The sequence below is a fragment of the Alternaria conjuncta genome, assembly GCF_024043145.1.
Source record: "Alternaria conjuncta strain BMP 0040 chromosome Unknown scaffold_4, whole genome shotgun sequence".
Lineage (NCBI taxonomy): Eukaryota > Fungi > Ascomycota > Dothideomycetes > Pleosporales > Pleosporaceae > Alternaria > Alternaria conjuncta.
This window is the reverse complement of record NW_026250093.1, coordinates 2,360,496-2,375,355: the sequence shown is the minus strand read 5'-3', so window position 1 is coordinate 2,375,355 and position 14,860 is coordinate 2,360,496. Positions and strand designations below refer to the sequence as shown.

Below are 14,860 nucleotides of genomic sequence, written 5' to 3'. Positions count from 1 at the left end.
CGACGATGCAACCAATGAAACAGAGCTCTGGCTTTGATGATTGGGGGCTGAGGGTCAGCTGGAAAGGCGTATCTACGGGTAGTAGCGCCTTAGGCAAGGCAAAGCCTGAACAGGTCTGCAGCCTACATCAAGATATAAATACGCAAATGAGGGGACCTGAGGGCAACGTAGACTCTAGTGTGATCAGTGTCTCCCTTGGACGAGGTTGCAACGCACGCGAACGTCGACAGCAAATCAGGCTACTGTAATGTGTAACCTACTACACGGAACACATTTCCCCTTCAGACTTATAAGGTCTGGCTCTAAGGCGCGTGGTATAAGTTCTGTCCTTCGAGTATTGTTGGTGATGGTGTGGTGTACAGCTAGCTGCGCTGGCTAGATTCTCCAAAGGCATGTGATGACGCCATGGCATGACAAGGAAGGAACGCCTCCAGGGCTCGCGAGCCACTTTAATGAAAGCACTATCAGAAGCAACGCTATGGACCACATGTACGTGGTAAAGTGCTCATTTAGTTATTGCAGCTATAATTATCCTGCGATTCTGATGAGAAGACACCACTCGCTAGCTGAGCACAAGCAAAAAGACGAAACCATTGAGGCTTACTTGGACGGGTTTCTTCGCGACGTGAGCGACGGCATCTAGACAAATTTTAAGAGACATCCTTCACGGAGGCATCGTAGTGCGTTCGCATTCGTTTACCTGGGGTCTTGTATTTATGCGAATAGAAATCGTGAGTATTGCAGCTGAAACATAGAACACACACACGAAGACATAACACCCTCCATTTATACAGGAACAAACCTCGACAGGTCTGCAGACTACACTAGGATAAAGTAAGTGAGCTATAGAATCCATCTACTCGTCTTGCACTTTCGGCGACAGTGGAGGGCTTTGATAGCCGGAGGGTGATTCAGGGAGTTGTCGCATCCAGCCGTCAACATCCCGAGCGGGCACGCCATCCGCATCCTCCTCGTCGTCGTCGTCGTCATCGAAAGCTTCGTCGCGCCAACCAGCCGCGCCCGACATCGCGAGGATACGCTGAAGGTGCCACTGCAAAGCGAGCAGGCCTAGAGAATGGAATTACGAAGTCAGTGTATGTTTCACATGCGTTTTGTACAGGTAAGCTTACCTGGGTCCGGCAACGGTGTGTTGACCGGGTCGTCGGTGGACATGATGAATCTATGTCCGCTCTTCAGGAGCTGGCTGCCGTTGGGATCCCTTCGTGCAAACGGGCCGTAGCCGTCACCAGACTCTGCCCGGTCTTCTGAGGACTCCGGCATGTCCATGAGCTTGGCCTTGGTACCTCTCTCGCGCTCCTCTATGACCAACCAATGGAACTCTAGTTCCAACTGCTTCTTGTCGTCGGAGATTTGTACAGGGCGCAGCGCGAACGCACCTTGATTGTGGAAGGTGTGTAGTGTCGAGGTCAGCGAGATCATGTTGGCGACATTCTCTGTGCCTCTGGAGCTCGCATTGTTGTCGACAAAGATCTGCTCGCGCCATGCGTTTACGTCTGCCTTCTTCCAGAAGATTCTCATGGTAGCCCAAAAGCTCTCCACTCGGTCCGGGCTCTTTTCTCTAAACGCGCTCCATGGATAAATGTGGGCCTAAAGATCGGTTTACAAAGTCAGTTGTTGTCTCATATGCAGTTCGTACAGGGAGTTTACTGACCGCTTCTGCACCCTTTGTCCTTGATACGGCACAAAAGTTGCCGTCTCGATCTTTACAGCGAGCTGCGACAACCGCTGATCTTCCAAGGCTGGCCTCTTGGCCGTCCTCACTTCGTCCTGATCTTGTCCGCGATGCTTTCCCGGAGGCGGTATGGGGGCGGGAGACGGGTGCAACGGCGTTGGAGGATGCGACGTCGTTCTTTACTTCTGGCTTTTGTTGCCAGAGCCTTACGGCATCTATAGCAGCGTTCGTGCGCAGAAAATCGGTCTCTGCATTCCAAACAGCATCTGACGCTGCCAACCTCTTCACGAAGTCTAGGTCGGCGAACTGGCAGAACGCCCAAAGCACGCGATCGATCTCGACAGAGCTACGCTCGGCTTCAATCTTGTCGAAGGCTGCTTGCCGTTCTTGTGACCGCATACCGAATCGCTCTTCATCGCTCTCCGGTCTGACGCTCGTCCATCCAACGTTCGTGGCGTCCATAGTAATGTGTATAGTGATCTTTTTTTGTAAAAAAAAAATAAGCGGACTTGACTGTGCTGTGCAGAAAAGCTTGCGTCCTAAAAGTCGGGTACCAGAAAGATTAGCACAGTTAGGTAGTAGCTACAAAGGTAGTTCCTACCATGGTACCTCAGTTCGCTCACCCCATGGAACGAGCATGAAGTTGATGATAGGAAAGCGTCTGGCCGAACATGCGAACCGCGGCAGCAGATCAGGCCACCAGCGGACGTGTCGACGGCCTGTCACATTTTTCCTGTTCGTAGAGTGTTGTCGTGGTTGTAGACAGGTGAGTTGGACGACTGGATGGCTGGGGAAGGCATGTTATAACGCCATGACGCCATCGCCCTGAAGGAAGCCGCCCCTGGTACGTAGGTAGTAGCAACGACCGTAGACACACTAGAATACAACCGCGAGCGTGAAACAGGGTATCTTCTATACAATCTATCAAAATAATCCGCAAAATGCCAATGTGCCAGTTTTATACAACAGCCCGCTGGTACTCGCCCAACAAGGCTCGCCCATCGCGCATCCTTCCAACACCAAACGTGACTCCATGCCAACAACCTAAAACGACCCAATATTCCCCTTACTATACATAGTCTGCCTCCTCTTATGATGCATCCCCTGCTGTCCCCTAACCCCATTACTCAACCCAATCCCATCCCCCAAAATCCCATTACCCCCAACCTTCCCCTTCCTAACCGCCCTTCGCTTCGCCTCCCTCCTCTTCAGCTTCCCGCTCCAATGCCTAATCTTGCGCAATATACGATCAGCCATGAGCACCAGTAGTGTAACAACCATAACCGGCACAGCAATGACCCAAAAGAAGGCATCAGAGTGGTGTTGCACACCGTTGAAGCGCTCAAAGTTCTGTCCGAAATATCCGACGAGGAAAGTAAGCGGGAGGAAGAAGATGGTTACGGCGGTGAGGATTTTCATGGATTCGTTCTGGAAGGCACCCATCATGTTGAAGATTAGGTCGATGAGGTTGTCGGCTGCGCGACGCATTTGGTCTAGGGAAGCGGTGATCATGATGCAGTGGTCCTCCACATCACCAAGGTACGTGTGTGCGAGGGGGCTGATGTTGATTTGCGTCATGGTCTTGCGGGTAGCGAGGTTAGCGGTACTCTGGCTCATCATGGTGGCTTGGGCCATGGGGTCAGCCTTGTGATCACGCAAGGAGTTGATCAGGGAGACGATGGGCTGGATGGTGTTGCGGAGGATGGAGAGTTCTGAGGTGAGCAGGTAGAGGAGCTGGGAGTGGTGCAGCTCGGGGTCTTCGAGGACGTCGAGTTCGAGCTCGCCCATAGCGTCTTCGTAGGCGGCTACGACGGGGATGGCGAGATCGACTATGGCGTCGATTATGGCTTGGACAATCATGCTGCTGTCTTGACTGCGGCGCAGGATGGTGTCTTCGGTGCGGAGACGCTTGAGGATCATGTCTTCGACGTCGTCGGCCGAGTGCTCGAAGAAGGAGATTACGGAGTTGTCGGCGAGGAGGAAGATGCTGACCTGCTCGACGCTGACGGTCAGGTGCTTCTCGGTGAGGGCAGAGTGCTGCTCAAGGTATACGATTCGATCGAGATTGTAACCGCCACGGTAGCGTTGGAGGGTGCGTACGGCGGTGGTGGCCGGTGGGGTGGATATTTTGACCTTCTCGAAGGGCGTGTCGTCGAGTTGCTTCTCTAGGTTGTCCAATGCGCTCATCATCTCATCCTTGCGTACCTGCTTCTTGGCTTCGCTCTTGGGGAAGAGCAGGTTCTTCGCTTTCTTGTACAGCGACTTCTTCTTCTCCTTCTTCTTCTGAGGGTGTCGCGAGCGGGAGCGTGAGCGAGCCTTGTGCCGTCGTCGTTCGCTGTCGTCGGAATCCGAGTCGGAGTCGCTCTCGGAGTCCTCGTCCATGGGCGTCCGCACGAGTTTGGACAGCGTCAGGAGCAAGAAGGCCTGATCGGAGTACCAGTCCACCTTTGTCCTACTCTGGGTGCTCATCAAATCCTCAATAGCCAGCCTGTGTAGGTTCTTGTGGTTTCCCAGAGAACGAATCACGTCCCATGACAGGCCATTGACATTGATCCACCGACATGCCACCCAGTCTTCCTTTGGGTAGTTGAGGAAGTCCTCCAATGTATCGTTGTCCAGCTCATGGCACTCGACCTTTTCGTCGGAGAAGTCTACGACGGTAATCTGGCATCGCGCGTAGAGGTGGTGGTAGTTGGCGCCGTCGGTCTCGTTCTTGGTGTCGACACCAGGCTCAGCACCGGGTTCCTGGTGCTGGTACGGGCGCGTCGGGGACTGGTAGTGCTTGACGGTATGCGATCGCGTTATGCGTCGGCGCAGGGTAGAATCGACTGAGAAGCGGTCAGGGGAGAGGATGTCTTCCCGGTTCGTCGATGCTGCAGTCGCCGTGGTGGCAGTTGCTGAGCGGCCGCGACTTCTCTGCTCGTTGAACTGGGTATCGATAGTCAGATGTGGAGGGGCGGCCGAATCTGAAGCAGAGCGCTCTGGCTGGTCGGGCGCGGGTGGAGCGGATGCGAAGTCTTGGACTTTTGTCTCATGAGGAGAGGCGGCCATCGCGTCCGAAATCCGAAACTGTGGAGCAATGGGGTTGGGTTAATTATTCAGGTAAACGAGAGTGAAGAATAGAATGCTGCAGCCATTGATATGGCAGGGCGCGGATTGGCTGGTGGTTGGCGGTTCTCCTGTGTAGCCCACGTTGTGAGGTCGCAACCTCTGAGCTTCGCGCGAGTTTCATGTGCCCAATGGCCCTCACCATGACGGGACAATGTGTAAATACGGGACTGCAAAGACCCTGTGCACCCCGCAGAACTATCCGGTACCACTTCACTCCCGTCACAGTGTATTTGGGCCGAAATGCGTGAATTGCTCGTACGTTGAGTCAGATGCGTCGAGTCCGTAGTGGTGACACCGCATGGGAAGCCCAAGGAGAGGGCCGCCTTTGTCAGCAGCCTTGTTGGCATCGTGCAGCTGGCCGGCGCCCCACGCAGCCCTCGAGTGCCGCCGAAAGATGCAGGCGCCAACAGACGCAGCTTCAGTAGTCACGGTTCGCTGGCAATGCAGTGGGGGGACAAGTTTCAAGGGTTCACGGCATTGGCAGAGGCAGAGGCAAGGGCGCCACCTGTGGCGGAGACGGGGTGAGGGAATTTGGGCGGTAGAGGGACTCGTGGACGGCGGGGACTGGCGCCCGTGACATGTCGCTACACGTGCTGACGGTCCTCGAGGAGGGTGCATTTCCAAGCAGCCATATTGTTATTGAAGGTGAGGGCAGTCATTTCGGTGCTCTCTTTTGCCCGTAGCGCATGAAATTAGCGGTTCGAGGCTACCCTTCTGGGCGGTCGGTGCCAATCCTTAACAGTGGGACTAGCTGCTCCACTGCCCATGACCTCTCACCCGAACCGCCTCTCTACATCCCATTCATCGCCGACAGCCTCATCCAGCATCCCATAGCCCAGCCTTACCAATACCCGTAGAGCGACGCACCAGACGACCCCAGTGTTGCGCGGCCCCACTGCGACGCCAGAGAGCGCTCTTGCCTGCCAGCCAGCGGCAGCGAAGCCATCCTGGTCCCCCTAACAACAGCAAACACGCCTCATCTCCGCCATCACCATCCCTTTCCACCGGCCTCTGCTTTGGTTATTCCCCCAACAGCCGTGACAGCCCCGTCTCGTCCGAGTCTGGCTGTGGTCCGTCGTCACCGCGTTGTCGGGTTCCTTCCGCCCTCGAGCACACGTTTGCTGTGAAGCGCCGTCCTAGCACCATCTGAGCACCTCTGAGCACACCACCACACGGGCCCCTCTATTGCGTCCGAGCCTGAAGCATCAACAAACAACTGGCTGCTTCTCCCCTCACCCCGGGCTCCGCTGTTTGCTCGCTCCCAGCCTGCAGCCAAACCCTCCTGCTTGCTGCCCACCACATGCGACACTAGTCCTGCACCTCTCCACCACCCAGCTCCCGCCCATCCACCCAGCCACGGCACCACACAGCTCCAAACATGCGCGAAGTCAACTTTAGCATCCCCAACGCCAACAAGGCGTCGGTCGGCATCACCACCGCCCTCTACGACCGCCGCGCTCTCGACTGCACATCGACGCTCCCGCTCATCAACTCGCTCAACCACCTCGCATACCTCACAACCTCCTCGGCCCGCATACGGGACATTCTCACCGTCGATGGCGGCATCGAACGCCTGATATGCATCCTCAAGGAGGGCCGGAGCAAGGACATGATGGATATGTGGAAGTGGAACCTCGCCTTCCAATGCATCTTCAACATTGGCGTACGCGGCTCCGAGAACGTCAGGACGCGTGTGGTTGAGGCCGACATGGTCCCCGTCATCGCCTCCATTCTCGACAACTACATCAAGGTCATCGACAAGATGCGGGCACGCGCTGAGGTTGAGTTTCACAAATCTGCACGTCTCGGTGCATCGAGCCGACACCACTCCTCGCGGACCGGCGAGGTTGCGTCGAGCTCCTCACACCGAGCCGATCGATCACGGCGCATCATTCCTCCTCCCATCGAGATACCCCAGCCGACGGACGCACCCTTGGCCGACGCGACGCCCATTCCCGCCTTCTCCCTGAGCTCCCCTCCTGAGCGGACGACATTTGCACGCGGCCGACCTCCCCACCACCATCACCATCGCAGCCACGAAAGCCGGGCACAGCTGTTTGGCGCTCCCGGCAACAACACCCGCAACCTCGGCCAGCCATTGGTCACGGCGCTACCCTCCATGGAAGCAACACCTGACGCGTTTGCGCTACGGCCGGTGCGAGATGCGGATCGCCTTCCTTCCATGCTCCCCGCCCTGCAAGGGGAGATCACTTCCCAACCAGAGTCACCGACAACACCGAGCGCCCCACAGGCACGCCAGACGAGCCCAAGAGCGGGGCTAGCCCGGACGCGCCGCCGACCGTCCATCCGACACCAGCTGTCTGTATCTGGCGAGTCGGATCTCGAAGCACAACAAGATGACATGTCAGCAGAGGCTGCAACAGCGGCGGGTCCGTCTGTGAATGAGCCTATCGTCGGCATTCAGAACAATGAGATCAACATGGCCGACATTGTCGACAACGCAGAGATGCTGGATGCTGGCAACACACCAGTCCCCATCGCTGCTCCGTCGGAAGGCACAGACGAGAACAACGAGACGTTCAACATTACTCACCGTCCAGCGCTCGATGGCAGTCTGATCAACCCCACCACCACCCCGCCGAACAACCCCATCACCGGTTTCTCTCCCATGCCGCCCACCATCAACGTCGTCAACACCAACCCACCGCCTCCTTGGCTACCCAGATACCAGCAAGAACGCAATGCGTCAGCTAGCGTGCTCGCAGCCATGCCTCGGGACGAAGACGTGCTCATGTCTCTACAACTACTCGCCTACGTATCGAAATACTGCAACCTCCGGTCCTACTTCCAGAACTCGCATCTGGTGCCCAAGCTGAAGATTGGCACCGAGCTACTTGACGGAGAAGCCTCGACACCCAAGGCAGAGGAAGAAGAGGAGGAGTTGGAGGAATACGAACTTCCAGACGATTTTAACATCTTCCCTCTGGTTGAGCAGTTCACGGTACGGCACCACTCGTCCGACATGCAATACTGGGCCAGCGTTGTTATGCGCAACCTATGCCGGAAAGACGACTCCCGAGGCGGCATCCGACAGTGCGCATACTACAAGTGCGGCAAGTGGGAAGAATACACCCGCCAGTTCGCCAAGTGCCGTCGGTGCCGGCGGACCAAGTACTGCAGCAAAGAATGCCAGAAGAGCGCGTGGGTTTTCCACCGCCACTGGTGCGTTGCTGCATCGTAGGACACGCGAAGCAGTCCTTCTTCTCTAATCCTCTTTTACCAATCATCATCGCCAGTTTGGTTTCTTCATCATCTGGCTGCATATTGCATGGCGCTGGGCACACTGCTTTTTTCTATGTCTTTTTCTTATAATCTTTCAAAGGTGCAATACTTAATGAGCGACACGACTACCGGGATACCACAAAGCAAGTTCCTACTACTGCTACTCAGAATGGCTTCTTCTTTGGCAGCGGAGGAGGAGGAAATCTAAGGGGGTTGGAGACTTGTGTGTGTGAGAGAGAGAATGAGAGAGAGAGAGTTGGCCTGCAAAGGCGAAAGCGAGAGAGAGACAGAGACAGGGAACGAAACTATACCATATCATTTGGAGCGAAGCATTATTAGCATATTGGTCGTAAAAAGCCAGGGTTCTGGAGTAGTGAGTAGAGTGCGTTTTTTGGGTGCAATTGAATGGCAAGATGCATCTTGGATAGCTTGTTACATCTGTTCTTTGAAGCGAGTGAGATTTTTTGCATCTGATTAGCGGCATCTGTAATCAATATAGAACTAATACATCATGAACTACATACACGGATTTCGATGTTGTCAGCGATGATTGCTGTTGTTGTGTGAAATGAATCCGATTGGCGGAACGTCAGCTGCGATGTGTTGCATTGGCGCCAGCCGCAAATGCGACCTGCGGGGTTAGATCTTCCTTTTTTGCTGATCGGGAACTGCAAACTGCAGAAGAAGCAGACATGCTCTGGGGAAGCGCGCATATGCAAGCCCACAGCCCACCATGAGGGGAAAGCGGCACTACTGAGGGCGGAGCTGGAGTTGGTGGAGTTAGCCCCAGCTACGTCAGTCCTAAAATAGCCTGGAGCACCTGGGTAGCTGCGGCTGGCATCATGTGGTGGGCTGAAGGAACAGGGCTGCCCAGGTGGACCGGGACCTTGGTACTGCCCGCGTTGCTCGCGCGTTTTCGAATGAACGACAGGGAAGGGTACTGTTTGCGCCTTGTTTGTACCTATGTTTGCGCACCGCGATATGATTGCTATAATTCGCATTTGTATTGATTGTAATATCGCCGGCGCCGCGTAAAGCCCAAGACGCAAAGGCCCCCAGCGCGGGCATCGACGTCGTAATACCCGCGTGGACAAGCCGCTAGACCGGACTCTGCGGGAAAGGCTGGGGATTTGCTTCGATTTGCAGCACCCTTCTGTAGGACAACAGCGTACACGACAATAGGGAATGACTGGAAATCATGTCGCAGCCTGGAGATGCTTCCGATGCATCGAGTGCTGGGATTGGAGGTAGCGGAGGAGTAAGAAGGCGTCATTCCGCATCCCACGACGAGGATGGCCTGCCACCCACGACACAGAGCGCAAACCCTCCGTATGCGATCGAGACTCCCAGAGACGGCGACGATGCGCCACGATCGAGGACTTCGGCGGTGGAGAGTACGGCACGCCCGTCGATTGCGCGCCTGACAACTGAAGAGTCGCCGCGCGTTCGCTTCTCGACGGATATCGAGCGCAATGGCAGGGACGAGATTGCACACATTGGGAAGAGTGCTGGCGGGAAGCAAAGGCCTGGAACGCCAGACTTGTCCATCAACACGCGCGAGGTCTCTCCGGAAGATCACGCTGAGGCTTCATCCTCACGCTCACAACTACCACCACGGAATGGCGTCTCTCGATCGCCGCTCTCGCCCACTTCTCGCAACCGCGGGTACTCGCTGCGCAGCGCGCTGTTCAGGAGGAACGTCCACGATACGGCGCAATCACCGGATACACAAATTGAACTGGAGGAGGGCGTTGGGGGGTCACACCCTACGATGGGACAGGCGGAAGGCTCCAGTGGACATGCGCCGTCGCGCAAGTCTGGAGACGCCGTCATCACCGTCACGCCAGAGCATCTGGACTACGCCTCGTCAGCCTCGGATATATCAAAGTCGAAGTTGGGAGAAGGGCCAATCGCACTTCCTTGGTTGGAGAGCAAGGGTCCAAGCCGGCGATCACAAATCGTCAAGCAGACGAAGGATCTCGCAGAGCAGGCGCGGAAATTCATCTTCCGCATCAAAGATGTCCCACCCAGCAAAGATGGCCGACACATCCACCTCGATCCCACGCGCAAAGAGCCCCTCACAGACGAACGTACCGAGCAACCCTACACCAGCAACTGGATCCGCTCCACGCGCTACTCAGCATGGAACTTTATCCCCCGCCAACTCGTCGCCCAGTTCTCCAAACTCGCCAACTTTTACTTTCTTGTTATTTCCATTTTGCAAATGATACCCGGGCTTAGTACGACGGGCCAGTTTACGACGATAGTACCGCTGCTGTTTTTTGTTACCCTTTCCATTGCGAAGGAAGGATACGATGATCTGAGGAGATGGAGGTTGGACAAGGCGGAGAACATGAGGGAGGCGAGGGTGTTGCGTTCCAGTCCTGGTTCTGAGACACTGCAGTGGGAGACGATCAAGTGGCAGGATATCAACGTCGGCGATATAATCAAGCTTGAGAGGAACGACGCAGCGCCTGCGGATATGGCGCTTCTTCATACGAATGGGGAGAATAATGTGGCGTTTGTTGAGACGATGGCGCTGGATGGGGAGACGAACCTCAAAAGCAAGCAAACGCCTGCTTCCATCTCCAAGACCATCATCGATCAGGAGGACGTCTTGAAGACGAAGGCCGAGTTTGTTGTCGAAGATCCGAACCGGGACTTGTACAGCTTTGAAGGTCGTGTGATGGTCGATGAGAAGCAAGCGCCACTGACTCTCAGCGAGATCATCTTCCGAGGCAGTATCCTGCGAAACACACCCGATGCCATCGGCATGGTCATCTACTCCGGAGAGGAATGTCGCATCCGGATGAACTCGAACAAGAACCCCCGCATTAAGGCGCCCGCCCTGCAAGGCCTTGTCAACCGCATCGTCGTTCTCATCGTGGTCTTTGTCATTCTTTTGTCGGTCTTCAACGCCGTAGCCTACAAGATTTGGCAGAAGAACGAAGATGACATGTGGTATCTCCGCGGTTCTTCGGTCGCCTTCTTCCCCAGCTTCACATCTTTCATCATCATGTTCAACACCATGATTCCGCTGTCTCTCTACGTCAGTTTGGAGATTGTCAAACTGGCGCAAATGTTCTTTTTGCATACCGATATCGACATGTACGACCCTATCTCCGATACGCCGTGTGAGCCGAGGACATCAACAATCAACGAGGAGCTCGGTCAGATTAGCTACATCTTCTCAGATAAGACGGGTACGCTTACGGATAACTCGATGAAGTTCCGGAAGCTTAGTGTTGCGGGTGTGAGCTGGTTGCATGATGCCGATTTGAAGGAAGACAAGAAGAAGAAGCTGATTCACAAGACGAGGAAGAAGGGGAAGCAGCCTGCGAAGAGTAGGAAGAGTGTGAGATCGGCCAAGGATGTAGCGAATGACGAACCTACGACGCCAGTGATTGAAACGATTGAGCAGCTGGAGAGCCCTGGGGAAGGGGGACCGTCAAATTGGCAGTCGAGCGCGAAGCCAGGCAAGACATCGCGAGAATTGCGTACACAGGACATGCTACGGTACATCCAAAGAAAACCTCACACCCCGTTCTCGAAGAAAGCGCGCATGTTCCTCCTCTCGTTAGCGCTATGCCATACTTGCTTGCCTGAAATCCAGGAAGATGGCAAGACACACTTCATGGCTTCATCCCCGGATGAACTTGCATTAGTGCAGGCAGCGCAAGACATGGGTTTCCTACTGATTAACCGCGACGTTCACACCATAACTCTCAAGATCATGCCATCTGGGTCTGACAGTGAACCTGTCTCAGAGGTCTATGAGATCCTGGACGTCATCGAGTTCTCCAGCAAGCGAAAGCGCATGTCCATCATCTTGCGGTTTCCAGATGGCAGAATATGCATCATCTGCAAGGGCGCTGATTCCATCGTCATGCAGCGATTGAAGTTGGCTACTCTGGCGAACAAGAAGATGGTTGAGATTGAGCGTCGCGCTAATATTCGCAAGAGTATGGAAGCTCAACATGCGATTGCGCGCATGAGCGAACACGCTGAACGGCGGAGTAGTGTGGCTGGTCGTATGAGCAGTGTTGGTGGACGGAAAAGCATGACCATCGGTCAGGCTGCCAGGGCTAGTCTCAACCTCGGACGTCCATCTTTCGCTCCTAGTATGGGCGGGCGCGGTTCCATGTCAGCAAGAGATGAAGTAGACCAGTGGCTACGCGAGCGTGAAAACGACCGCATGGACATGTCGTCCCTGGACGAAGACTCACCAATGCAGACCCCCATGATAACACCTCGCCAGTCAGGTCTCGATCGCTTCAGCATGGCCTTTTCCTCAGCCCGAAGCTCAATGCAACTAGAAGACATGGAAGCCATGGTCGACGAAGGCGTAGCTGGCGACGACACCCTAGTCATCGAACGCTGTCTCCAACACATCAACGAATTCGCCACCGAAGGCCTCCGAACTCTCCTCTACGGCTATCGTTTCCTACATGAATCCGAATACCAATCCTGGAAAGCTACCTACCTCTCCGCCACCACCAGTCTCGTCGACCGCACCCGTCTCATCGAAGAAGCCGGCGACCTAATCGAGCAAGACCTCGATCTCTGCGCCGCCACCGCCATCGAAGACAAACTCCAAGCCGGCGTCCCAGAAGCCATCGACAAGCTGCGCCGCGCCCAGATCAAAATGTGGATGCTAACAGGCGACAAGCGCGAAACCGCCATCAATATCGGTTACTCGTGCCGCCTAATCAAGGAATTCAGCACCGTAACTGTTCTCGACCACGAAACCGGTCTCGTCGAACAAACCATCACCTCCGCCATCCAGGCCATCATTAGCGGTACAGTCGCCCACTCCGTCGTAGTAGTAGACGGCCAGACACTCTCCCGCATCACCTCCTCCCCAGCCCTAGACACGCTCTTCCACTCCCTCGCCATCCTCGCTTCCTCCGTAATCTGCTGCCGCGCCTCGCCTTCCCAAAAAGCCCAACTCGTAAAATCCATCCGCAAGCGCGTGAAGAAGAGTATCACACTCGCCATCGGCGACGGCGCAAACGACATCGCCATGATCCAAGAAGCCCACGTGGGGATCGGCATTACCGGAAAAGAAGGCTTACAAGCGGCAAGAACGAGCGATTACAGTATCGCGCAATTCAGGTTCCTAACTAAATTGCTGTTGGTGCATGGACGTTGGAATTACATACGCACGTGCAAGTACACCGTCGGCACGTTTTGGAAAGAACTTTTATTCTACCTCACGCAAGCGCTTTTCCAGCGTTCCGTGGGTTATACCGGGACGAGTTTGTACGAGAGCTGGAGTCTGAGCATGTTCAACACGCTGTTCACCTCTTTGCCTGTTATCTTCATGGGCGTGTTTGAGAAGGATCTTAGTGCGAGTACGCTGCTTGCTGTTCCTGAACTTTATACTATTGGTCAGGTGAACGGCGGGTTCAACTTTAAAGTTTACCTCTGGTGGATGTTCATGGCGAGTGGGGAGGCGATGCTGGTGTATTTTTGTATGTTGGGACTGTATGGCGATGCGCTTTGGACGGAGGATAATAGTATCTTTGCTATGGGGAGTATTACGTATACGGCGGCGGTTTGGCTTATTGCGTTGAAGATGCAGTATGTACTCCCCTTCATCCCCTCTATCCCTATCCCCTCCTTCTTGGCATACAAGTACTAACATGGGTGATAGATTCATAGAAACACACACCAAAACCCTCACCAACGCCCTCGCCCTCCTCCTCTCCATCGGCGGCTGGTTCCTCTGGAACATCATCCTCTCCTCCGTCTACAACCCTAGCAATAAAATCTACTACGTCCGCGACACTTTCCTCCGTGGTTTCGGCTCGAGTTGGAGTTGGTGGTTGTGTCTCGTGCTCATCTTGCTCGCGGTTGTGGTCTTTGAGTTGGCGGTTAAGAGTGGGGCGAGCGCGTGGTGGACGAGCGATACGCATGTTTTTCAGGCGTTGGAGAGGGATCCGGGGGTTAAGAGACGGTTTGAGGAGGCTAGTAGTGGGGAGTTGCAGATGGGGTGGGATAGGAAGGGTGGGAGGAGTAGTAGTAAAGACGGGGGTGTGGGCTTGGGGGCTGGCGTGGTTAGGGTGGGTGGGCAGGAAGAGAGTGAGAAGGAGAAAGAGGAACGGAGGAGGGAGGGCGAGATTAAGGATTTGATTAGGAATCGGGTTGAGGTTGTGGGCGCCGAAGGAGTGCAGGATGGTGGCGATGTTAATAGGATTCTTAGTCGGGGGTTCGGGGATGTGAAGAGGTAGGGAGGTGGGTGTGAGGTTTTGGTAGGAATGTATTCCTTGAACGATCTTTACGGACGTTTTCATTCAGACAACCTCTCAAACTCCCTTGTTCGTGGTGACGAATGCGATCGCGAACTCGTCGCTCATCTTGACCCTGCATTGTTGCGCGTATTCTGAGACGGTAACACATGTCTGTTGTCACCCCGCTTGAATGCAGGAAAAAAGGTGTGGTAAAGCGCCGCTATTGGTTGGGCATCTTGTTGTACAGGCACGTGAGATGCTTGCCAATCATGTCGAGGTAGCATGTCGTCATACTCAGCCTCGTCGTCATTTCCTTCCTGTTTCTGTGGCTGTGTAAGCTGACATCTGTTATCTTCAGCTCTGGGCGCTGGAAATCTCTTCTCTTCTTTTTCCCACTTTTACGCATGTCTGACTCTGTGTCTTGTTCTATATCTCACAACAGATACCTGCCATTTGCGATACACCAACGACTACCAGGATACACCACGAGATCCAGACGATGACGGAATGTCCTGATGATGAGGCGCCAACGTGGACGGATTCTCAGGATGACTCCATTCCTGAAGGCTCGGTGCCCCTC

At 54.8% G+C, this 14,860-nt stretch overlaps 4 protein-coding genes across 4 annotated transcripts; 2 read left to right on the top strand and 2 right to left on the bottom strand.

Annotated features, from left to right (window-relative positions):
• Window positions 1-856: 856 nt before the first annotated feature.
• J4E85_003661 (uncharacterized protein) lies at window positions 857-2,155 on the bottom strand (the record flags this gene model as incomplete). Its single annotated transcript, XM_051467927.1, has 3 exons — window positions 857-1,068; window positions 1,131-1,608; window positions 1,658-2,155. 3 exons carry the CDS (start codon window positions 2,153-2,155, stop codon window positions 857-859), a joined length of 1,188 nt encoding a protein of 395 aa, XP_051329086.1.
• A 715-nt stretch (window positions 2,156-2,870) lies between these two features.
• J4E85_003660 (uncharacterized protein) lies at window positions 2,871-4,744 on the bottom strand (the record flags this gene model as incomplete). The annotated part of the gene is made up of 2 exons (XM_051467926.1): window positions 2,871-2,921; window positions 2,957-4,744. 2 exons carry the CDS (start codon window positions 4,742-4,744, stop codon window positions 2,871-2,873), a joined length of 1,839 nt encoding a protein of 612 aa, XP_051329085.1.
• Window positions 4,745-6,182: 1,438 nt separating this feature from the next.
• Window positions 6,183-8,006, top strand: J4E85_003659 (uncharacterized protein; the record flags this gene model as incomplete). The annotated part of the gene is made up of 1 exon (XM_051467925.1): window positions 6,183-8,006. The coding sequence occupies one exon, from the start codon at window positions 6,183-6,185 to the stop codon at window positions 8,004-8,006; it is 1,824 nt and encodes a 607-aa protein (XP_051329084.1).
• Window positions 8,007-9,245: 1,239 nt separating this feature from the next.
• Window positions 9,246-14,280, top strand: J4E85_003658 (uncharacterized protein; the record flags this gene model as incomplete). Its single annotated transcript, XM_051467924.1, has 2 exons — window positions 9,246-13,401; window positions 13,712-14,280. The coding sequence occupies 2 exons, from the start codon at window positions 9,246-9,248 to the stop codon at window positions 14,278-14,280; spliced, it is 4,725 nt and encodes a 1,574-aa protein (XP_051329083.1).
• Window positions 14,281-14,860: the final 580 nt, after the last annotated feature.